At 48.9% G+C, this 24,649-nt stretch overlaps 1 protein-coding gene across 1 annotated transcript; it reads left to right on the plus strand.

Moving 5' to 3' along the window:
- Nucleotides 1–3,638: 3,638 nt before the first annotated feature.
- On the plus strand, nucleotides 3,639–23,272 carry Lamp1 (lysosomal associated membrane protein 1). The gene is made up of 9 exons (XM_028881270.2): nucleotides 3,639–3,870; nucleotides 11,221–11,342; nucleotides 13,589–13,808; nucleotides 14,221–14,379; nucleotides 18,505–18,701; nucleotides 20,556–20,675; nucleotides 21,551–21,617; nucleotides 21,700–21,870; nucleotides 22,318–23,272. The coding sequence occupies exons 1-9, from the start codon at nucleotides 3,825–3,827 to the stop codon at nucleotides 22,455–22,457; spliced, it is 1,242 nt and encodes a 413-aa protein (XP_028737103.1). The 5' UTR covers nucleotides 3,639–3,824; the 3' UTR covers nucleotides 22,458–23,272.
- The last annotated feature ends 1,377 nt before the right edge of the window (nucleotides 23,273–24,649 follow it).

Consider the following 24,649-nt stretch of genomic DNA (forward strand, 5'->3'; position numbering starts at 1 on the left):
GAAAGAAAGGCAGGACAAGGCCTGGACAAAGGAACAGGCAGGTGATGGGCAGCAGACCAGACAGGCAAATGGGAGGATGGGTAGGTGGGCATAGTAGGGCATGTTAACAGCAGGGACCTAGCCTAGCTGAAGCCCCAGGGACCAGGAAGTTTTCTCTCAGTCTTGGATGTACATGCTGGGTGGTCTGAGCACAGATTGGTGGCAGCCCCACCTTTATGGGGTCTAAGGAAGTTGCTATTCCTTTTCCTTGGTCTGTGTCTGGTAAGTTCTTGGGACTACTTTCTCTGATAAGACTTCAGTGTGCCCCTAAAATTGTAATTTATCTCAATAAATGTATAGGGCAGGACCCTTTATCCGCCCAGGAATAAGGCCAGAAGAGGACATCAGATGCCCTGGTCTACCACTCTACCTTAATACCTTGAGACAGGATCTCTCCCTGAACCTAGACCCAGGTTGGTCACCAGCAAGCTCAGACAATCTACTCTACTCCAATAGCCTGAGTCAAGAAGACCCTGTTCTTTGAATGAAGTGCTCTTCGTGGGAGTCTCAGTTCACTGTAGGGTTGGTCTCCTTTTTGTATGAAGCAGGAACAGATGGGCCAGGCTGATACCTTCGGTCTTTACAACAAATCCGAGATGACAAGATCCTGACTGAAGTGTCTTGCCTCCTCACGCCCTGTGCTTCCTTCTGAACAAGGCTTCAACCTGGCAGCTCCATCCTTCAGTGCCTGGAAAGCAGAGCTCCATTCTTTAGAGCACCCTTCCAACCCACCCCAGCTCCTTCCAGTTAAAAATCATGAAAACAAATGGAGAAGTGGCTTCTTGAGAATTTCAGTTCCCATTCTGTGTCTCCCATCATGAGGAATGGACTTCAAACAACACTCAAGCAAGAACTGACCCTAGTGTTTATTTGTTGATTTTTTTATTGGTTCACAGAAGTTAGTATTGTGTTAGGTAAGGGCTCTACTTATACACAGTAAACTATCCATACATGCTTGAGACAGAAAAATGATATACCAAAGGGGCTCAGAGCAATTTTCAGAATCTCCAAAAAGGATACAGAAGAAATCAGGCCAAGTACCAAACATGGAACAGCCAGGGACAACGGAAACACACAGATTCTACCAATGAGGGCCAGGCAAGACCAGCTTCTACTGCCACCACTCAACACTGACTGACACCAGGTGTTCAATGTCTCTACATTCATCTGGCTATTTTACCTCAAGCTGGACTCTGGCCAATATCTACACCTTAGCTGCAAGGAATGCTGGGAATTCTTCAGGGGGTCTGTACATCACCAATACTGATGAAATAAAAAGGACTTCAGAGGCTGGGAAGCACAACTCAATAAGGGGCTTTTGTTTTTGAATAAAAAATTATCTGGTGGGTTTTCAACATCAGGATGTTTAGGAGAAAATGAACATCTTAGAAGTCCTCCAACTGTATCTGAAATTGGCTCTCTGCTTCACAGAACAATCCAAAGACAGACACTATTTTTTTTCTTTTTTTAAAAATTTATTTATTAAGTATACAGTGTTCTGCCTGCATGTATGCCACAAGTGGGCACCAGATCTCATTGCAGATGGTTGTGAGCCACCATGTGGGTGCTGGGAATTGAACTCAGGACCTCTGGAAAAGCAGTCAGTGCTCTTAACCACTGAGCCATCTCTCCAGCCCTTGACACTATTTTCTTTTACTGGACAGCATTGCTACCTGACTGCTGACAGACTACTTCACAAGAAAGGCATCCCAGTGTGCTCTTTGCTTCCTGTTATGGATCAAAATGTGAGCTCTCAGCTGCGGCTCTAGCGCCACATCTACCTCCTGCTCTCCTCCCCACCACGATGGAGATGGATTATTAGCTCTCTGGCCCCCATAAACCCTCTCTAAGCTGCCTTGTCATAAAGCGTTTTATCACAGTAACAGACAAGTAACAAAAGTTTTGGGATCACAAGCTCATGCCACCATGCCTCCTTTTAGTTTTGTACCATGACCACCCCCTTTTTTGATAGGGATCTATAACCCTGGCTGGCCTAGAACTCAGAGTTCCACCTGCCTCTGGCTCCCAAGCCCTGGGATTAAAGGGATGCACCACTACCCACCTAACCACCCACCCACACATTGCTCTTAAAAAGGACCCTATTCTTCCTGATCTCTGACCTATTTCTCCCAGTTTCTTTCTTTTTAGAATTTTTATTTTGTGTATGAGTGTTTTGCTTGAAAGTATGCCTGTGTATCAGGAACATATGCACTCAGAGATCAGAAGAGGACATCAGAGTCCCTGGAACTGGAGTTATGGATAGTTGTGAATCATGTGGATGCTGGGAATGAAACCAAGGTTCTGGACAAGAGCAACAAGTGCTCTTAACCAGCAAGCCATCTCTCCAGCCCCTCTGCTGATTTCTTATTCTCTGGTGAAAGAATTAAAACTCCTCCACCGCATAAACAGCTTTGGTGTTTGTTACTGGGCGCACAATTCTGAGAGGAAGGAAGAACTCGGCTAGAATGAAAAATCTTTGAGATTTCAAGTGGGGTGTGGCAATGTACACCTTCAATCCCAGCACTCGAAGGCAGAGGCAGGCTGATTGATCTGTGAGTTTGAGGCCAGCTAGGTCTACATAATGAGTCCCAGGACAGTCAGGGCTGTGTAGAGAGACTCTGTCCCCAAAACAGTAACATAAAAACTTGGGATTTTGCTGGTCATGATGGCACACATCGGCAATCTCCGCACTACGGACAGAGGGACTGCCCAAAGTGTGAGGCCAGCTGGGTCCACACAGTGTTCCAGGTCAACCAGGACTTCAGGGTGGCATCATAGCCTAAAACAACGAAAAAACCAAACAATAATAAACCCCGGAGTTTTGAGTGTTACATCCGTAAAAGAGGAAGATGTTTTAGTATTGAGTTCTTCATGGAAATTCTCAATCATCTCAAGAGAGATGACCATCAACAAGATCTTGTTCCACAATCAGGAGTGCTCAGAAACCCTGCACCCACGGATTTAATCCCAGCACTCAGGAGACAGGGGGAGGTGAACTTATTGAGGCCAGCTAGGGATATACAGTGAAATCTTGTCTTTAAAGTAAATGTGTCTCTCCTACCACCACTTGGCGCCATCTGCATGCCCTTCGGGACTGTCCTGTGCCCGGACCACGGAAAAGACACAGTTGAGGGAGCCCCTGAGCCTGAGAGCGGCGGCCACATGGGCTCAGATGTCAAAACCCACCTGGAAACAGACAGGCACACTGTCCTGGATGTAAACATTGGTATGAACCTAACCAGGAGGTCAGCCTACGCCTGGGCCACAGGGGCCCTGCCGCTGGCCCGGGCCTGCTGGCCTCGCTCCAGCCTTCACGGCTTCCCGTTTCCACCCTGACTTTCTCCGGCAGCGTTTCTTCTTCCCCTTCCCCGAGCCACAACCTACTTTCCATTTCGGGACACCATCGGGAAAGGCCTGGGAGGCTAGGAATGGGAGGAGGAGGGGCGGCGGCGGCGGGGAGGGGGTGGGAGTGGGGGGGACCACGTCACGTGGCCGGCGGCTCACATGACGTCGGCCGGCACGTGACCGAATCACATGCGGAGGCAGCGGAGGCTCCCGGAGAAGCAGCGGGCCGCCCCCCCCCCCCTGGGGCCGCTCTCGCGAGACCCTCGGCTCACGTGACCGGCGGGCGCGGCGCGGCTCACGTGACAGGCGCCGCCGGCCGCAGGGTCCTCTCGGTGCCGGCGCCGCCGCAGCTGCCGGGTCCCTCGAGTCGGTGGACGCGCCCTCCCGCCGGCCCCGCCGCCCGCGCAACCGCCGCACCCCGGCCTCGGCTGCGTCGCGCCATGGCGGCCCCCGGCGCCCGGCGGCCGCTGCTCCTGTTGCTCCTGGGTGAGCCGGGGAGGGAGGGAGGAGGAGGGAGGGAGGGAGGGCCGGGCGGGGTCGGCGTCTCGGGACGGACGGGAAGGGGGCGTCGGGCCGGGTGGAAACGGGACGCCCGGGGCCGCGGGCGAGCGTCGAGTAGGCCTCGAGCCGGCCAGCCGACCGGCTCCGCAGTGGCGCTCGCCGCCCCGGAGCCCTTGCGGGCCTCAGGACGCAGACGCGGCTTTGGGAGCCCAGCCGGTGACCCCGCGACGCTCCGGGAGGAGCCGAGACGGTGGGCAGTGCTGCTGGCACCCGGGCTACCTTGTGCGAGGAGTGGGTGCTGCTGCCTCGGGGCCCCTGCCGGAGGTGCCCTCCCTCACCGCCGTACCCCAGTAGCGCGGAGGGTTTAGCTGCAGTGCCAGCCTCTGCAGGGACCCGAGAGAGGTGGCTGGCGAGAGTTCACCGGGGCCACATGCTCACGACGTGAGTCCCGAGCACCTCTTAGGACCCATCGGGCCCCCAGATTCTGTGACTTTATGGAATCTGGTTTCCCTCGTATGAGATGAACCCCTCTTCGATCTAGGAGAGACGAGAGGTGCGCTTGCTTATTCGGCGGTCTCAAACCCTGCTAAGGGACCTGTGACCCTTCACGCTTCAGTAGTTGTAACTAGAACGGGAATTGCGGAAACAAGTTCTGTCCTGTCGGAATGACTTTATTAGAAGAGCTCACAGGGCCTGGATGTAGCTCAGCAATGCAGTAACATTACCTCTGGGCCTGGAGCTAAATCTCCAGCACAGCCAAAACTATGTAAAACCCTTAGACTGTTTATACTTTCTCTTTTTCTTTACTTTTTTTAAAAATAGGATCTCAGCCATGGAGAACATACTGGCCTGAAATTCACTGGTATACCCCTGCCTCTGCTTCCCAAGTGCTGACATTAAAGCCGTGGGACACCACGCCAGGCCTCGTTTCATGTTTTTAAAACTAGCCTCTGGCTGGCGTGGTGCCATAGGGAAGCAGAAGGATCTCTCTTTAACAGGCCAGTCGGGTCTTCGTAATGTGTTCCAGGACAGCCAGGACTAGAGACTCTGCCGCTAAATAAAATAAATAAATAATTGATGAATAAAACTAACCAGTGGTGGCTCGCACTTGTTAGACTTGGGAGGCTGAGGCAGGGGGATTTCGAATTGAAGGTCAGCCTGGGTTAGATAGTGAAATCTTTTTTATGTAAATAAAGTGGAAAGAAAAATCTTTGACAATAATTGAGTACTGTATACTGTATGTCCCAGCTTTCACAAAAGTACTTTAACAACTTTGATTTAGGTCTTAAGTATTTATTTCAATTTCATAACTTCAAAAATAATTTTATCTTTAGAAAAATTCTAACTTTGGAATTACTGATGTTCCTACAGTCCTTGCTGGCTCCAAGCTGTCGTTGTGTTTAAGTTCTTAATAGAAAGCAGACTAGAGTGAACTGAAACTCGTGTGTATGGTTGCCTAATGGGATGACTGTTCAGTTTTGGGACTGACCCCATGACCTTCCCCTTTCTGGATGAGCTCTGTCAGTCCAGAAGTATTATAAGTTTTCTGCTAATTAATGTTACCCTGGATCATGGGTTCTTGAATTCCTCTCTAGATTGGTGATCAAACTGTTCTGTGGTTGTGTGACTTTGAATTGGTATTCTGTTAGACCCAACTTAGACATTGTTATCTTGACCTGGCCTTCTAACTATGCGTATGCAGACTGTAGCACCTGGTACCTGTGCTGGGAATAGCCTGTCTCCTTTGCTCACTTAAGGGCCCCAGCCTCCTGTCCGGACACGTGGGAGTGCATGGTGCTTTCATGAAGGCATGTCCAGCTGTATAGCAGGGGTCTGGAGCTGGCCCTAAGCAAGAGCAGCTTTCTAGAAAGGGACACTTGTCCCTTCCTCCCACAGCAGCTTGCATAGCATGTTCCAGCCTTGTGGAAGCTAGCCAGCAGAAGGAAAACCCTCCCTCTAGAGATGGTAGTTCAGTGTGTGCAGTGGAACTTTGGTCTTTTAAGTGTTCAAAGGTGATTTATGCGTCCCGAGATAAGAAGAAACAGGACTTAAAGGAATCAAGCCAAGATAAGTTACGGTGTGGTTGGTTGGTGACAAGGGTCTCACTATGGATGTAACCCAGGGTGGGTGGCTTCAAATATACCTCCTCACCAAGAGCTGCAGAAGCAGCATGGTCAGCAGGCCATGCATGGAGGAAACAAAAACTGGACCATTCACTTGCTGTGACCTTGAAGCAACTTAGTATCTCTGGGCCTCTACCTCAGCAGGAGGGAATCATCATAGTGACAGCTGTCATAGTAACCTGATGGAAACATGCTCTGAAAAGTGCCTGTCAAGCCTGGTGGTGGTGGTGGTGTCGAACACCTTTAATCCCAGCACTCGGGAGGCAGAGCCAGGTGGATCTCTGTGAGTTCGAGGCCAGCCTGGTCTACAGAGTGAGATCCAGGAAAGGCGCAAAGCTACACAGAGAAACCCTGTCTCGAAAAACCAAAAAAAAAAAGAAGAAAAGAAAAGTGCCTGTCACAAAGTAAATGTGTTACAGGTAGTTGTCAAGCAGATCTTCGTGGTGGCAACATACTTGAGTTCCAGGACGTCCTGGCCAAAGAAGGAAGCAAGGGAGCTCCCAAAACAAGAGTGACCCAGTAGCGAGCCTTTTCGACCAACTGCGAGCTGCTGAGAGGGCCGCCAGCCAGCCTTGGGGCTGCGTTCTTCCTGTCTCGGTTGTGCAATCTCAGGGTGGCTAGGTGGCTGCTCCTGGCCCAAGGTCACGTAGCTGGTGACTGAAGAGCTTCTGACTTGAGCATGTGTGCTTCCCACTGCCTTACTAGTTGCAGGGGAGGGAATTTCCTGTAGTATAGTGTTTTGAAAGAACTAGCCAGCCTTGCCCTTTGACCCCTGGAGAAATGGGAAATGAGCAGGTTGTCCATTAGTAGGCAGATGGGGTTCCTGACAGCTGTTCCTGTCCTAGGCCCAGATTGCCATAGGCATCTTAACTGATTGGGGGGCGGGGAGCTCTTTTTGTTAAAAGATTTAAATTTTACATGCCTTTAAAAACTTTTTGTAAAGATTTGTTTTAGGTGTTTGAGTGTTTTTCCTGCATGTATGTGCCTAGTGCTTGTGGTGTCAGAAGAGGGCATTGGATCTCCTGGAACTGGAACTAGAGATGGTTTGGACGGTTGTGAGCCGCATGTGGGTGCGGAGAAACCCAGGTCTTCTGCAACAACAGGTGCTCTAAATCACAAGCTGTCCCTTTAGCCCCTATTTTCTTTAAATACTTTAGCTTTTTCTTTTTCTTTTGTGCATCTGAGCGTTGCCTGCTCATCTGTCTGTGCGTCATGTATATCTATGCAGTGCTCCTAGAGGCCGGAAGAGAGAATCAGATCTTGTGGCTCTGGAATCATGTGAGCCGCCATGTGGTTGCTGGGAACTGAACCTGGGTCCTCTGAAAGAGCAGCCAGTGCTCTTAGCTGCTGAGCTGTCTCTCCACCCCCCAACCCCACCACCCCCTTTATTTTTTTAGGTAGTAGAACTAAAGACAGTTTATTAAGAAAGAGAAAGACACACAGAGATGGGAGCAACTGGGGGCCAGGGAAAGGCATGTTCTCAAAAGCCACAGAGGCCATTTTAGATTGTAGTGATACTTGGTTTTCCTTTGAATATGCATGGTTACTAGTTTGGGGAGAGTATGTTGACAAATTACTAGGGTGACAAGAAAATGTGTGAAAGGACAGCCTGGTTAGAGCTGGGCTGTGTGCTCCCATGGGGGTATCTGTTGTGTCGGTGAGTGTGACCTCAGAGCCTTCTGCGAAGGACATCTCCAGGCAAGGAAGCCTTAGGCCTGTAATAGTGACCTTTCCTGCTGTTAGGCTACAGGTTTGGGGATTTTCGGTTTTGGTTTTTGGTCTTTTTGTTTTTAAGATATTTTATCTTGTGTATATTTGAGGGCTGCTCACAGAGGCCAGGAGAAGATGTTGGATCCCATGGAACTGGAGTTACAGAAAAGTGTAAGCACCTGATGTGGGTGTTGGGGCTTGCACTTGGGTCTTGTGGAAGAACAGCATGTACTCTTGACCACTGAGCCATCTCTCTGACCCCTGATTTCCATTGTTCCTCTATAACAGGGACTTGGTATGTAGCCATGGGCTGGCCTAGAACTTGGTAGGTAAACCAGGCTGGCCAAATACTGGTGTGATCCTTCTGTCTTTGCCTATCTAGTTCTGGGATTGTACATGGATGCCACCATACCTGGCTATTATACTGGCTAGTTTTATGCCAACTTGACACAAGCAAGTGTCATCTGAGATAAGGGAGCCTCAGTTTAGAAAAGGCCTCCATAAGATGGGGCTGTGGGCAAGCCTATAGGGCATTTTTTAAATTAGTAATTGATGTGGGAGTGTCCAGCCCATTGTGGGTGGTGCCACCCTTGGGCTGGTTGGTGGTCCTGGGTTCTATAAGAAAGCAGGCTGAGCAAGCCATGGAGAGCAAGTCAGTAACCACCATGGCCTCTGTATCAGCTCCTGCCTCCAGGTTCCTGTCCTGCTTGAGTTCCTGTCCTGACTTCCTTCAGTAATGAATAGTGATGGAAGTGTAAGCCAAATAAACCCCTTTTTTGGGGGGGGGGGGAGGGAGGGCTCGAGGCAGGGTTTCTCTGTGTAGCTTTGCGCCTTTCCTGGAGCTCACTTGGTAGCCCAGGCTGGCCTCAAACTCACAGAGATCCACCTGCCTCTGCCTCCCGAGTGCTGGGATTAAAGGCGTGCGCCGCCACCGCCCAGCCAAATAAACCCTTTCTCAAGCTGCTTTTGGTTATGGTGTTTTTATCACAGCAATAGTAACCCTAACTAAGACAACCATGTATTTTTTTAAATGTTTATTTTTATGTATGTGCCTGAGAGAGTTTATGTGTATCACTTGTCCTTGGAGGTCAGAAGAGAGCATTGGAGCTTCTAGTTAGGCTCTTGGGTTTCTATCTTATTTCTTTCAAAGTTGCAAGAGTGAAATAAATTGGGTTCGTTGAAGTCCATTTGTTTTCTCAGGAAGTAAGATTTTTCTAGTTTGTTGTTCGTTTGTTCTTAAGATGGAGTCTTGCCATGGTTCCCTCTTGGGCTTTGAATTTACTGTGTAGAACATCCTAGCCTGCAACTTGTGCTCCTGCCTCACACTCCCGAGTGGATACCTCCAGGCCCCAGATGTGTCAGTGTCCTTGGAAGACTGTATATAAACTTGTAGCTGCAGAGACAGGTGACAGCATGCCACCTGTTGCTGGACAGTGATGGCTGATAAGCCTGTGTCGTTGTGTGGCAAGAGTACCTGGCTTTGTTCGTCTGTAATGGTAATGAAACGTACTAGTTGTCCTCGCTCTGCTGCTGCCTTGTTTTGTTGGTTTTTGTTGGGGGAGGAGCGGAGGACAGGGTCTTACTGACCCAGAACTCGTTGTACCAGGCTGACCTCAAATTCACAGAGATCTGCCTGCCTCCTGAGTGGGGAGAATACAGGTGTGCACCACCATGCCCAGCTAAAAGCACTGCTTTTCTGACGTGGTGCTGGGCATCTTGATTAGGATCGTGGGTTATTTGTTAGTTTGTGGATGGGTCTCTGTAGCTGGAGAATTTCTCTCCAGCTCCCACCAAGTCCTGCCAGTTCCAGAGCCCACTTATAAAATAAACACACAGACTCTTACATTATTTAAACTGCTTGGCCATTAGCCTATCATTGTCTAGCTCTTACTCTTATATTTAGCCCATTTTTATTAATCTATACTTTGCCACGTGGCTCGTGGCTTATCAGTACCTTACATCTTCCTTGTCCTGGTGGCGACTCCAGGCAAACTCCCCTTTCCTTCCTGTTTCCTCAGTTCTCCTCTGTTAGTCCCGCCTATACTTCCTGTCTGGCTGTTAGCCAATCAGTGTTTATTTATACAGAGTGATATCCACAGCAGGTCTCTGTGGTGGTATTGTGTTCCCCAAAATATTGTGCACGGTAAAAAACTTATCTGGGGTCACAGAACAGAACAGCCACAATATTAAACATAGAGGTTAGGCAGTGGTAGCACACGCCTTTAATCCTAGCATTCCAGAGGCAGAAATCCACCTGGATGTCTGTGTGTTTGAGGATACAGCCAAGCATGGTGACTCACTCCTTTAATCCCAGAAATTGAGCCTTTAATCCCAGGGAGTGATGGCAGAAAGCAGAAAGGTACATAGGCATGGAAGTCCAGAAACTAGAAGCATTTGGCTGGTTAAGCTTTTAGGCTTCTAGCAACAGTTCAGCTGAGATCCATTTGGATATGAGGACTCAGAGGCTTCCAGCCTGAGGAAACAGGATCAGCTGAGGAACTGGCAAGGTGAGGAAGCTGTGGCTTGTTCTGCTTCTCTGATCTTCCAGCGTTCACCCCAATACCTGGCTTAGGTTTGATTTAATTAATAAGACCTTTTAAGATTCATGCTACAGGTCTCTGCACTGCAGGTGGCAGGCTGGTGATCCTCTGGCCTCAGAGTCCCCAGTGCTAGGATTCCAGGTGTGAGACTAGCTCTATTTGTTTATCTATTTATTTATTTAAAAAGCCAGAGAGGAGCCGGGCGGTGGTGGCGCACGCCTTTAATCCCAGCACTCGGGAGGCAGAGCCAGGCGGATCTCTGTGAGTTCGAGGCCAGCCTGGGCTACCAAGTGAGTCCCAGGAAAGGCGCAAAGCTACACAGAGAAACCCTGTCTCGAAAAATCAAAAAAAAAAAAAAAAAAAGCCAGAGAGGAAATGTTCTGCAAAGACTATTATTCACTGAGAAACTTTAGAGCCTCCATAAGTCCTTGAACCTCCACAAATAGGGCAGCCCTCACTTGTATGGGTTGAGGGTGTGTCCAGTGTCCCTCAGCCATGAGCTGGTAGAGTTCAGGTCCTGTGTCTGAGCTCACGACTTCTTTTGCCACCCCCCACCCTGGTCTGAGAGGTAAAAACTAGCCCAACTGTAACTACTACTTACAGATTCTCCCTTGGGTTTCTGCAGTCGGCTGATGCATGCTCGGCATGCTTGAGGTGTACCTTTCAGGCCTCATCACATCTTACAGTTAGATCCTCTGAGGGACATAGGCCTAGGCTAAGTACCCTGATGACAGCGCTCAGGAGCCGTAGGCAGGGCTGGCAAGTTGATGGGACAGCCTGGAAGATGGCAGTTTTCTATGGGATCCAGGGTTGAGGGGTTAGGATTGGGACACGAACCTGTAATCCACTTGTCTGGTTCAGTGTTTACCAAACACCGTGAATCTTAATAAAAGTTACAGGAAACAGGAGTAACAGTTGTACTTTGAAGTGGGTGTATGATGGTTTCTTTTTCCTGGAAGCAGCAGGCCTTGCCCACGGTGCCTCAGCGTTGTTCGTGGTGAAAGACAGCAATGGCACAGCCTGTATAATGGCCAACTTCTCCGCCTCCTTCCGGACCGTCTACGAGAATGAACAAGGCTCTCAGGTAGGAGACACCGACCCTTGTGGGACCCGGGAAATGATCATACCTTTGTCTGCCCTTGTCGCTTCTCACGGCTTCTGGGCCCGTAGGTGATCTCTGCTGGTGTCTGCTGCTGACTGCAGCCACAGCAAACCGTTTGTGGAGTGCTCACAGTCGGGGTTTCGTCGTGGCTGTTGTACAGACACCTTGTAGAACCTCGCAGTAGTCAGCACATTTGCCAAATGCTTCCCTAGTGCTACTTGGTTAGCTTTCTTATATTCTCCATGGTCAGTAAACAGCTGGAGTTTTGATCTTCTTCAGACAGTCAGTCACTGTATCCCAAGAGATGGATCTAAGGGGTGGCTTGACACGCAAATGCTATAGACTGCCTTCCTTTAAGGAGGGTGTTCTTAGGGGCTGAACCTGGTGGCTCACACACAATCCGAGCTCTCAGAAGGAGGCAGAGGCAGGCAAACCTTTTTTTTTTCCCCCTCAAGACAAAGGTTTCTCTCTGTGTAGCTCTGGCTGTCCTGGAACTCCATCTGTAGACCAGGCTGGCCCTGAACTCACAGAGATCCACCTGCCTCTGCCTCCTGGGTGCAGGAATTAAAGGCATGCGCCACCACCGCCAGGCCAGGCAAATATTTTAATTCAAGGCCAGCCTGGTCTACAAAGATGAGAGTTCTGAGCCAGTCAGGACCACACAGTGAGATCCTCCCTGTCTCAAACAAAAAGATGTTCTCAGTGGTTACATTAAAGCAAGTTTGTGTTTATATAGATGAGTACAAACTTTATGTAGTTCTTAGATTGCTAGCAGATGAGTAACCTGTATTTTAAATTTCTTCTTAATTACATGCTTGTGGGCATTTCACACACTTATTATATGTCATTACTCTTTTAAATGCATCCTGGATCCTGAGAGTCACCACACCTGTAACCCTACTCCTTTTTTGTAAATGAGTGCCTGCATGCATGTATGTCAGTGCAGTACAGTACATGTGTGCAGTATCCAGGAAGGCCAGAAGAGGGCATTAGAGCCCCAGGACTGGAGTTCAAGATAGTTGTGAGCCACCATGTGGATGCTGGGGGTTTAATCCAGGTGCTCCAGAAGAGCAGCCTGTGCTCTTAACCACTGAACAGTCACTCCAGCCTCTCTAGTTTACTTTTTAAATTTACGTGTGTGTACATATGTGTGTGCATGTACACTTTGTGAGCAGTCTGCCACAGTGCATGGATAGAAGCTAGAGGATACCTTGAGAGAGTTGTCTTCTACCATGTGGGCCCTGGTATTGAACTTAGTTATTGGGCCTGATGGCAGGTGTATTTACCCACTGAGGCATTTTACCCTCCTCAGCTTTTGACTTCTCTTATGTGGTTTTGGGGTCTGGGGTTGGTGAGGGTCAGTAGGTTGGTTGGTTGGTTTGTGAGTGACAGGGTCCCACATACCTCATTGTGACCTGAAATCCCTGATCCTCTAGCTTCCAACTCCCAAGTGCTGGGATTACAGGCTTGCCCCATCTGACTTGGGGCGTGCAGTACTGGAGAATGAGGCTAGGGCTTCATGCATGCTGGACAGATGCTCTCCCAGCCCTTCTTCATCTCTCACCCCAGGAAACAGTCTTTAAAGAGATACTTAGGTTCCAAAAAAAGCAGTACCATCAAGTTAGATTCTTTACCTTCAAGGTAACTTTTGACTTTGGTTCTGTTATAAGTGGATATGTTTATGTTGTGTTTTATTGCACAGCACTGGCTGGCCTCAAACTCACGATCTTCCTGCCTCAGCCTCCTGAGTATTAGAATCAAGCTGGGCACACAATCAATGAGAAGCCGATTTACCTGTGATTACTAAATCAGTTCTCTCACCTGATTCATTTGTCAGCCTATTTCTGTTAGTAGTGACACCGTAGTAAGCTTTTTATTGGTTACGTTAAAACTGAATAAATACTTTATAGAACACTATACCTATAGAACACATACCTACCACAGTCTGTTAGTACTTCAGGATACTCAGGAATGTTTGGAGGTTCCCAGTGCACAGGGGATGGAAATGTTGACTACCCCAAATCAAGTCATGAGCATTGTTTGCATGTATTGAATTATACTGTATCCCAACAATTTGTACAAAGACTGTACCAAGTAAAGTCTTTGTAAGTGACTACTTTAACATTGAAGGTTAAGCTTTTATCGGTATACGTACCGTCCCTCTTTGGCAGTTGTCTTTTAGCAGTATACATTCTCACGGAGATATGTCCGAATTGTATTTGTTCCAGAACGCTACCTTTTCCCTGCCGCCCTCTGCAGAAGTACTGAACAGTAACAGTTCTTGTGGTAGTGAAAATGCTTCTCAACCCAGCCTCACGATTGCTTTTGGAAGTGGATATTCACTGATGCTCAGCTTCACAAGAAATGCAACACGTTACCGTGTCCAGCACATGTCTTTTACTTACAACTTGTCAGACACACAATATTTCACCAATGCCAGCACCAAGGGTAAGACCCGGGACAAAAGGCAAAACCGAAGGGAGGGTGGAGAACCAGCCTTTCCAAGAGCCACGCGAGGGCCTGTTAGGTCTGCCTGTCTTTCTTAATCGTGACTTCCTTTTCCTTGTAGATGCTGGCTAAGTGTGTTTTCTCCGCTCCTTCAGGCTTTTTCACTCCCCACTGTGTGGCATGCTGGCTTGCTGCAGGTGGCATGGGTCCCCTTCCTCTTCTCCACCTTCCTCCCTCAGTCAGCCCCTGAGATTACAGCTTGCTTGCCCTGAGGTTTTTCTTTTAAACTAGTAAAACCCTTCTTAACGTTCAAAAGAAAAGAATACAAGATGATGATAAATAAGTCAATTTCAACTGAGTATTGCAAACAGTTAAAAATTGCATTTTGTTTTGTTTGTTGATTTGGATACAGGGATCCACTCTGTGGACTCCATGACTGACATCAAGGCAGACATCAACAAAACCTACCGATGTTTGAGTGCTGTCCAGATCCTCATGGGCAATGTGACTGTCACACTCCACGATGCCACTATCCAGGCCTACCTGTCAAATAACAACTTCAGCAAGGAAGGTGAGGTGCTGGGCTGGGGGCCGCAGGTGACACACTCCATAGTGGAGTGTGACGGCACCATGGTCTGGCAGCCCTTCTGCTCTTAGGAGATGGTAACTTTTGAAGATGAGAGTGGGCACTTCTGATTAAGAGGGTAGAAAATGGGTGAGAACAAGTCGGTCTCAGTCATTTGTGGGATGCAGAAGAGCGAGCGATCTTGTGGACATTGAGGGAAATGGTTAGGGGTTCAGACTCCCAAAGCACTCTACCTGCAAGCCAGTTTCCTCAGACCTGCTCAGGCAAGCTCTAGGGTTGCCTTTACCTGTCTGAGGGAAGTGTGACCCCTGGCCTGTACCTGTTGACCAAACTAGTGGGCCCTAATGACCCTTTGCCCCAAATCCAATCAGTCAGCTCTGAAATTGTCCATGGAAAGGTGAGGGCATGTGATTTGTCCAAGGCTTACCTGGCCTTGGCAGCTTTCCAAAACCCCGGACCCGCCCTGCTTTCTTTCCTTTGGGCTTCCTCAGCAGTCCTGATGGAAGACTGGTGACTGCTGGAGAGAGCTAACTCAGGCTGTCTCTCAGTGCTCTCAGCTGAAGGTCAAGGGGTGTAGCAGGTATTTTCTCAGCAGGCGGCACACTAGTGCACCCCTGTTCTTCACCTAAAGTTAAAAAAGAAAGTATTTCATTGCATATGGAGCTGACTGAGGTCAGTGTCTAGAAGCATAGCCTTGGTGTGACACAGTCACCCCCTTTTTTGTTTTGTTGAGACAGGATCTCTCTATTATGTAACTCTGATTATCCTGGAACTCACTCTGTAGACCAGGCTGGCCTCAAACTTTCAGAGATCCACCTGCCTCTGCCTTCCAAAAGAGTGCTGGGATTAAGGTGTGTGCTACTGTGCCTGGCAACAGCCACTTGCATTAGTTACAGATGTTCATGCGCTGACTTAAGCGAAGCCTAGTTGTTGTGATAGAGTCCTGGTCTGAAATGTGTACCGTCGTCGTGTTACAAATAGTACTGGGTTGTTTGTGTTTTAGGGGGTTTTCCCTTCTTAAAAAGTAGTTTTTATTTTATGTGCGTGTGTTTTGCCTACATGTATATCTGCACCATGTACATGCTTGGTGTCCAAGATGGCCAAAAGAGGGCATTAGATCATCTGGAACTGTAGTTATAGATGCTTGTGAGCCACCAAGTGGGTGTTGGGAATTAAACCTGGGTCTTCTGGAAGAACAACAAATGCTCTTAACCTACAGAGCCATCTCTTCAGCCCACAGATATAATTAGTGCTTTTGTTTCCTGATCCAGTGACAGAGGTGTTCTTGATAGAACAGGGGTAAAAGATACCTCCCCCCCATACACACAACACATGCAAGCCAGATATAATTAGGAGAAATAGGGTAGTTCTGAAAGATGCTGGCTGGGGTCAAGCCCTTTTACCGACCTCGCTGCAGCTGCTCTTCCAAATAGACTATGGGTGTCACGGCAGTGGCACCTTTCCATAGATGCCCAGAGTCAGCATGGCCTTTGACTGCTACCACGTGGTTACTTTCAAACCAGCGGGAGCTCTGTCTGCTGGGAGGTGAAGAGAGGCGGTGGTGGCCTTTCTAAGAGATGCTGTCCTCTGAAATGCCTCCACAGGCAGCTTGTGATGAATTAGGTAGAGGGACGGAAATTGGGAGCAGTGAGTACCTGCCCGGCCAAAGCTCCAGGTCATCCAGCTGCAGGCTAGTATTCTGTCTGGAGAGCCTGCTCAGTTGTGTGGGGTGCAAGTGTGGGTTTAGTTTTTCTTTTGTGTGTTTGAGTGCCGTGTATGCATGGAGGGGAATGTCAGAGTTCAACCCTTGGGAGTCAGTTCTGTCCTTCTGTATGGGCTCCAGAGCTCTCCTTCAAGGTGCTAAGCCTGCACATCTCTCTACCTGATGAGCCTGAGAGATGTTTTTATACTCTTGTCTGCTTTTATGGTTTACTAATAATTGTTATTTAACACCATTGTATTAAGTCTGTGAGTGTGTATATGTGTATTATTGGTAAGTAGCATAGGGTGCCTTGACAAGGAAGGACACCTCATGCATCATTCCTTCTGTTAACTGTAAAGGGTCAGATCAAAATCATCATGGGCCCTTGACAAACCTTACTTAAAAGGAAATAAAATGGGGCTGGAAAGATGGTGCAACAGTTAGAACATTGGCAGCTCTTCCAGAGGACTTGGATTTGAACCACCAGCACCCAGGTGGTTGCCAACTGTCTGTAACTCCAGTTCTAGGGGATCCAGTGCCCTCCTCGGGCCTCGCTGAGCACAAGACATTCATATACATGCAGGCAAAACACTTTGGTTTTGATTTCTCTGTGTAGCCCTGGCAATCCTGGAATTCACTCTATAGGTCCACCTGCCTCTGCCTCCTAAGTGCTGCCATTAAAGATGTGTGTCACCACTGTCCAGCTGTAGGCAAAACACTTAAATACATAAAATAAAATGATCTTTAGAGAAGTAAAGCACTAGCTAGAGTAGGTGGAGCTGGCTTTCTTGTCGACTTTTTTTGTGAAGAATCAGATACTTTCTCTGCCAAAGATGTTTAGAGTCGGGCAGAGGGTTCTCAACCTGGAGTGGGCTGTCGGTATGCTGCTACAGGCCTGAGAACAGCCAGACCAAGGTCTTACCAGATTTGTGATATAGAGTGACATCTGTCAGGCACCGGCTTCCCAGTTCACCAGCAGACTCCTCTTGATTGCTGTTGTTGATGTGTGTGTGTGGCGGGGGTGTTCTCCTAACTGAGTGTGTGTGTGAGTATGTACACGGATATGGCTGCCTGTGGAGGCCAGCGGTGTTGGGTCCTCTGGAGGGGTAGATTACAGGCAGTTGTGAGGGGCCTAACATGGGTACTGGAAACACAGTATGTGCTCTTACACTGAACCATCTCTAACCCTGTTGATTCAGGGCTCTTTTGTTGTCATCATTGTGGTTTGTTTGTTTGTTTGTTTGTTTGTTTTTAAATTATGTGTATGTCTCTGTGTGGCCTCTTGAGGAGGCCAGAAGTGTGGATCTTCCTTGGAGCTGTGGGAGACTGTAAGCTGCTTAACTTGGGTGCTGGGAATTTAACTGAGGTCCACAGTACACACTCTTAACCATCAAGCCCATTTCTACAGCCTGATTGTTCATATCTTAATCTTTGTTAGGTGAAACATTCGAGAGGATCCTTCCATGGCCTTGAAAAGTTAGAAATAACAAGCAGCCTGTAAAAATAGACCTCCTCTCTTCCCCTCCCCTCCCCTCCTTTCCAGGCTCTTGCACACCCTTGCTAGTAGTACTAGGCTGTATGTAGTTAGTTCATGTGTTCTTATATATGACAGGCCTGGCCAGGGTCTGACTGTCAAGAGCCCCTGTCTTGTTTCTAGCACAGTGCCTTCCTTTGTGACAGTTCAGTGTGAACACTTGAATTCATGCTACTTTTGTGTATATGATATGACCTAGACATTACTCCCTATGGTAGGGTGAGGCTTTCTTTTGGCCTCCTAGTAGAGGTTTTCTGTGCCTGTGTGCCCACTGAAAAGGCAGGCTACTATGGGAAGAATATGTGTGTTTTGGGGGTGGGGTGCTCTGGGTCCTCTCTGTTGCCCGGAACCTGCTATCCAGTTACTGGCAGTTATGGGGTGGGGAGTGTCCTGCAGAGTCCAGAAGTGGTGCTTCCAATTCTGACCTGCACTTCAGCATCTGGGGTAGTCAGAAGCAAGCTGTGTTCCTGCCTGGCCCACAGTCAGGACAAATCTCTGTCACCAGCCAGTCCCACAGCCGCTCAGACCCAACCAAATAAACACAGAGACTTATATTACTTACAAACTGTATGGCCGTGGCAGGCTTCTTGCTAACTGTTCTTATATCTTAAATTAATCCATTTCTATAAATCTATACGTTGCCACGTGGCTCGTGGCTTACCGGCGTCTTCACATGCTGCTTGTCCTGGCGATGGCTGGCAGTGTCTCCTTCCACCTTCCTGTTCTTTCTTTTCTCCTCTCTGTTAGTCCTGCCTATACTTCCTGCCTGGCCACTGGCCAATCAGTTTTTTATTTATTGACCAATCAGAGTAATTTGACATACAGACCATCCCACAGCAAAGCTGGACCTTGAACTTCTTTCCTGTCCCTGCAGAGACACGCTGCACACAGGATGGACCTTCTCCAACCACTGGACCACCTAGCCCATCACCGCCGCCCAGCCCCTCGCCACCACTTGTGCCCACAAACCCCACTGTGATGAAATACAATGTGACTGGTGAAAACGGAACCTGCCTGCTTGCCTCTATGGCACTGCAGATGAACATCACCTACTTGAAGAAGGACAACAAGGTAGGGAGGAATGGGGGTTTGATTTATTCAGAAGGAATCTGGTACTGCAGGTTGTTGCTTAATATACCTTCTGTTGTGCAGAACAAGAGGCAGTGCTAACCTGAACCCCACGTGCACTTCCGGCCACCGCTCTGAGTTGAGCTGCATTGGTCTGATTGGGCTGTGGCACACCATCTGCCCACAGAAAGCCCCTGATGCTAACTAGGCATCTCACAGAAGTGCCTTGATCCTAGTTGGAGCATTACATTTCCCATTGTATGGTTGAACCAGGCCAAGGGTGTATGCACCTGTAGTCTTAGCTATTCGGAAAGGACGCCTGAGGGAGAAGGACCTGCTGAGGCCTTGAGGCTGGAGAAGCTAGGAAAAGCACCAGGTCTGTTTTAGTCAGTGTTCTCTAGAGGACTAGAATGAATATGTATCTGTAAGGCATTCTAATAAATCCCCTGGATATATGTGTGTACATATATATACTATGTATTTATATTTTAGATAGATAGTCACTCTTGGGGTTTCTGTTGCTGTGAAGAGACACCATAACCAGAAACTCTTACAAAGGAAAACATTTAATTGGGGCTGGCTTGCAGTTCAGAGGTTTAGTCCGTAATCACCATGGAGGGAAGCATGGCAGCAGGCAGGCAGACATGGAGAGGTAGCTGAGAGTTCTCCACCTGCAGGTATCAGGAAGAGAGCCACTAGGCCTACCTTGAGCTTCTGAAATCTCAAAGCGCCCTAGTGACACACTTCCTCCAACAAGGCCACACCTCCTCCAACAAGGCCACACCTCCCAGTAGTGCCACTCTCTGTGGGCCTGTGGAGGCCATTTTCATTCAAACTACCAAGCGTGTGTGCGCGCACATGCACGCTCTATGATTTATTGGAATGGCTTATAGGCTAGGTCCTGCTAGCCCAACAATGGCTGTCTACCAATGCAAGATCCAAGAATCCAGTAGTTGTTCAGTGTACCAGACTGGATGTCTCAGCTGGTCTGGATACACCAGAATCCCAAAGGACTTGCTAACAAGAGCAAGCAGGCAGAGCATGAGCTTCCTCCTTCACAGAAGGTGTGACCCAGATTAAGGTAGATCTTCCCACCTCAAATGATACAGAGATTAAAGGTCTGTCCTCCCAGGGGAGGAAAGATTGTAGGAACTAGAGGGGTCAAGGACACCACAAGAAAACCCACAGAACCAACTCACCTGGGCTTCTAGGGGCTCACAGAGACTGAATGGACAATCAGGGAGCCTGCATGGATCTGACTAGGACCTCTGCATATGTGTTATGGTTATGTAGCTTGCTTGGTCTTCCTGTGGAACAGTAGGAGCAGGGGCTGTCTCTAGGATCCTTTTCCTTCCACTGGGTTGCCTCATCCAGCCTTAATATGAGGGCTGCAGTTGATAGGCCATGTTTGGTTGATCTCCCTAGGAAGCCTGCCCCCTTCTGAAGGGAAATGGAAGAAGAGTGGATGGAGGTAGGGAGGGGAAACTGCAGTCAGGATGTAATATACGAGAAAATAATAAATAAAAAAAATTTAGGTGGGTCTTCCCACTTCAAATGATTAAATTAAGAAAAAATCCCTCACAAGTATACCCGACTTCTTGGGTTTTAGTTATTCCAGGTATAATCAAGTTGACACTAGGAATAGCCATCATAGGGTCCAGTCCAAGCCTCTGGTGCAAGGCAGCATTCTGAATAGTAGCACTGTTTGGGAACCCAGAAACCTGCACAGGTGTGGTTAACAGTTCTCCTGACTTGTTAGAGTAGGTGTGTCTACTTCATCAGCCATTCGTGGTGGTGTCTGTGTTTTGAGAGGGTCACCAGAGCCTGGAGTGATGACTCCTTTGCTTTTCTTGTCAGACTGTGACCAGAGCATTCAACATCAGTCCAAATGACACAGCTCATGGGACCTGCGGTCTCCATGTGGTGACCCTGAGAGTGGAGAACAAGAACAGTGTCCTGGAACTGAAGTTTGGCATGGTGAGGCTCTGCTCTATCTAAATCACGTGGGACATGCTTACTAGGCTCCTCTTGTGTGCCTTGTTCATGCCCTTGGTGTAGTGGCGGCGGCGGCAGTCAGGAGTGCGGGCTGGTGTGAGCTGCAGTGACTGAGGGAAGAGTCCAGGGCTTCCTCAGGAAGGAGGAGATGTCTCCCTTTTTTCTGCCCACTTTGTATGACAGGGCTTCTAAGTTTCCGTCCTCACTGCTCACCAACAAGTACCCACTGACGTTTTAGTCTGCACGTATTTGGGAAGACCTGTTGTGAGTTGGGAAATGGGGCTGGATTTCTGTAGTGATGAGTAATGTATGTGCCCAGAGCCTCCTACGTGTCTCCCAGCCAACGTAAATATTTTAATATGGCACACAAATGAGCTCATTAATAATTTCTTGTAATAGATTTTAACTTTGTTGTACTATTCAAAAGATTTTTTTAATAGCATGGTTCCTGTTTCAATTTTAGTGGATAAACTGGTCCTAACCAAGGTCTGGGAGGAGTTGAGCATATTGATGTATGTTTTATAATCCAAGTACTGAGAGATGCAGGCAGGAGCATGGGTTCAAGACTCACTGGCCTACATAGTGACACCCTGTATAACAGACAAGAGTCTGGAGCTAGGCGGCGGCGGTGGCGCACCCTTTAATGCCAGCCCTTGGGAGGCTGAGGCAGGTGGATCTCTAACTTCGAGGACAGCCAGGGCTACATAGAGGAGCCCTGCCTAGACAAACTAAAAAAAAAATGTCCGGAGTGAGCTAACCAAAATGTGTGCTTTGTTTTTGTGCTACAAATGTAGAAGTCTGTGGCCAGATGACACCAACCTGTGCTGTAGGTAACTAACGGTTGTCTTTTCTTTCAGAATGCCAGTTCTAGCCTGTTTTTCCTACAAGAAGTCCAGTTGAACATGACTCTTCCCGATGCCACAGGTGAGACTCGCTTCCTCCTTCCTGTGGTTCCTGTCCTCGTCCAGTATAGTCTGCAGTTGAGCGACTTTTTCTCACATTGCAGTGCCCACGTTCACCGCCTCCAACCATTCGCTGAGAGCTCTTCAGGCCACGCTCGGGAACTCGTACAAGTGCAACACTGAGGAGCACATCTTCGTCAGCAAGGCGTTTTCCCTTAACGTCTTCAGCATTCAGGTCCAGGCTTTCAAGGTGGAAAGTGATAGGTTTGGGTCTGGTAAGTAGCATCCGTAGAAACAGCGGCAGCAGACACATCTTCGATCTTGTTGTGGAACCAGGCTGTCGGGGCAGGGAGTGTCCTTTTCCTCCACAGAGAGCTTTCCCTTTCTCTTGCCTTGTGAGGAAGAAACTGCAGACCTAGGCAGGGCTGCTGTGGGTGAGGGAAGCCATTGAGTGACAGTGGTGGTCCTCTCTGAAAGTGGTCCCCGGGGTGTTTCCCGTCCTGAGGGACTGTGTCTAGGACAGCACAGCTGCCCATTCACTCATTCTAACGTGGGTGGAGTGTGCCTGGGATTTTCCCAGCTGCACAGAGAGCGCTCGTGTGTAGACCTCCCTGAGGTGGTGACCTCCTCGTCCCTCCCCTGGTCTCATCCTTTTCCCCTCAGGAACAAGTGGGTGGGGAGGGTGACCCTGCAGTGCATACACTGGGCTGTCTTTGTTGCAGTGGAAGAGTGTATGCAGGATGGTAACAACATGCTGATCCCCATTGCCGTTGGCGGAGCCCTGGCAGGGCTGGTCCTCATCGTCCTCATCGCCTACCTCATCGGCAGGAAGAGGAGTCATGCCGGCTACCAGACCATCTAGCCTGGTGCACGGGCGGGCGGGTGCGCACAGACGCACAGGGGCCTGTTCTTAGTCCCCGGGCTTAGATAGGTGTGGAAGGGAGGGAGGCACACTTTCTGGCAAACTGTTTGCAAATCTGCTTTATAAATGTGAAGTTCATCTTGCAACATTTACTATGCACAGAGGAATAACTATTGAGATGATGGTGTTAATTTTGCTAACTGGGTTAAATATTTTGCTAACTGGTTAATGTTAATGTTACCAAAGTAGAGCTCTAAGAAAGAGAACAAGAAGGCTTTTCAGAATTGCACGGGCTCCCCCATTTGACTTGTTAAGATTTGGTGTTTGGTTTCTTCATTCTTTTACTCAAGATTTAAGCCTTACAAAGGGAATCTCTGGTCCGGACACTTGGGCCTGGTGAGGGCGGCTGATCGTTAGGCTGCACACTGTTGTAGATGCTAGAAGGGAAGAGCAGGGAAGCCCTGCCTCAGAGACATGCACAGGGTCAACCTCTGGACACTTGGCTTGGGCTGCCTGGCCTGGGGGGCCAGAATCTGGCATCTGGCTGGGGCACAACCACCAGTGTTTCTGTGCTCTGCCACCCATGAGCTGGCACTTTTCTAAATAGAAAATGGCATTATTTTTATTTACTTTTTGTAAAGTGATTTCCAGTCTCTGTTGGCGTTCAGGGTGGCCCTGTTTCTGCACTGTGTACAATAGTAGATTCACACTGCTGACCTGTCCTGCGGCGTAGGTGGGTTGTACACTGAGGACCAGCTCACGTAATGCATTGCCTGTAACGATGCTAATAAAAAGTCTCCTTCTTTGTCTGTCTGGACCTCGTGCTTCTGTGATCTACCAAGAGAGTCCTAGGAGTGATGCTGATGGTGTTTTGGGGATCTGTGTGTGGCAGTGGGGTGGGGGGGTGAATTGTGCTGCTCATATGCTTAGGTTTGAGACAAGGTTGGGATAGCCAGCCTCTGCTTAGCCCATGAGAAAACTAAATGTTACTTGTCATGGTTCTAAATGCCAGATGGTTTGTTTGTTTGTTTTGGTTTTTCGAGACAGGGTTTCTCTGTGTAGCTTTGCGCCTTTCCTGGGACTCACTTGGTAGCCCAGAACTCACAGAGATCCGCCTGGCTCTGCCCCCTGAGTGTTGGGATTAAAGGTGTGCGCCACCACCGCCCGGTGTGGTTTGTTGTTTTGAGGCAAGATTTCATGTAGCTCAGGCTGGCCTTGAACTTGCTGAGTAGCAAAGAGCACTTTAAGCTTATCCTTCTACTTCCCAGTGCTGGGATAAGAAGCATGTGCCTGCCTTTTATATGAGTCTTATTTAGTGATAATATGGCCATATGACTAGAGTCTCCAGGTGAGCCACACCTGTGTCATAAGAAGCACATATACATCAAACATTGGGTGAGCTGATGAGGCCAGTGCTGTTTCCTTGAAGCTCTGACCTGTTCTCCCTCCTTTGTATCCTGAGACTCAGGTTGTCAGGAGCAGACCAGGCTGTGCCAGGGTAGGCAGCTCACCCATCTGCAGTGTCCTCTGCTCCCAGGTGGGATTTGTAAGGACTTGAGAAACCTCTCCAGTGACCACAGCAGCTGTATGCATGATGTGAGAGCTTACCATCCTAACGTGCCCCACCCTCATCATGAGGGTGCAAGAGACAGCACAGAGCCCTGCCTTAGAAGCAGCATGTGCTTCTGACTTCTGAAGCCAACCCTGGGACCTAAAATTCCTGTCCTGTCACCACAGGGGTCCTAGACCCAGGCCTTTGGGGACTGGGAATCTATCCCTCCGGGGATACTGTTGGGGTTGCTGGCAGGGCTGCAGGGCTTCCCCTCCCAGTCTGAACAGAACAGGAGCAGCTTGAAGGCAGCCCTTTGAAAGGCTCTCTGCACACTCAGACTGAGCACATGAGCTCTCCCTGTGGGACTGGATTCCAGCTGCTCCCTAGGGCCCCAGCACTCTTCCTTGGATGGTGAGGTCTCCCTCCAGCTAGACCTTGGAGGGATGGGGTGTGCAAGGGGAGAATCTGCACAGAGGTATCAGGTACAGCTCTGAGCTCACCCACTCCTGGATGGAGTTAGTCCATCATGCTTCAGAGGACCTGGGGCCATTGAGCCGTCCTGCTGGCTGCAAGACAAGGGGCTCCGTGCTTATTTGCTACTGATGGCAGCTGCCACTGATTACGATGACCCAGCTTCATG

Source organism: Peromyscus leucopus, chromosome 17, assembly GCF_004664715.2.
Source record: "Peromyscus leucopus breed LL Stock chromosome 17, UCI_PerLeu_2.1, whole genome shotgun sequence".
Lineage (NCBI taxonomy): Eukaryota > Metazoa > Chordata > Mammalia > Rodentia > Cricetidae > Peromyscus > Peromyscus leucopus.

Excerpts from the sequence above, each read along its gene's own strand:
- Lamp1 (XM_028881270.2), top strand. The coding sequence starts at position 3,825 with ATGGCGGCCCCCGGCGCCCGGCGGCCGCTGCTCCTGTTGCTCCTGG. Across the intron at positions 3,871-11,220 it reads GCTGCTCCTGTTGCTCCTGG|CAGGCCTTGCCCACGGTGCC; the intron begins GTGAGCCGGGGA and ends TCCTGGAAGCAG. Across the intron at positions 20,676-21,550 it reads TGGAACTGAAGTTTGGCATG|AATGCCAGTTCTAGCCTGTT; the intron begins GTGAGGCTCTGC and ends CTTTTCTTTCAG.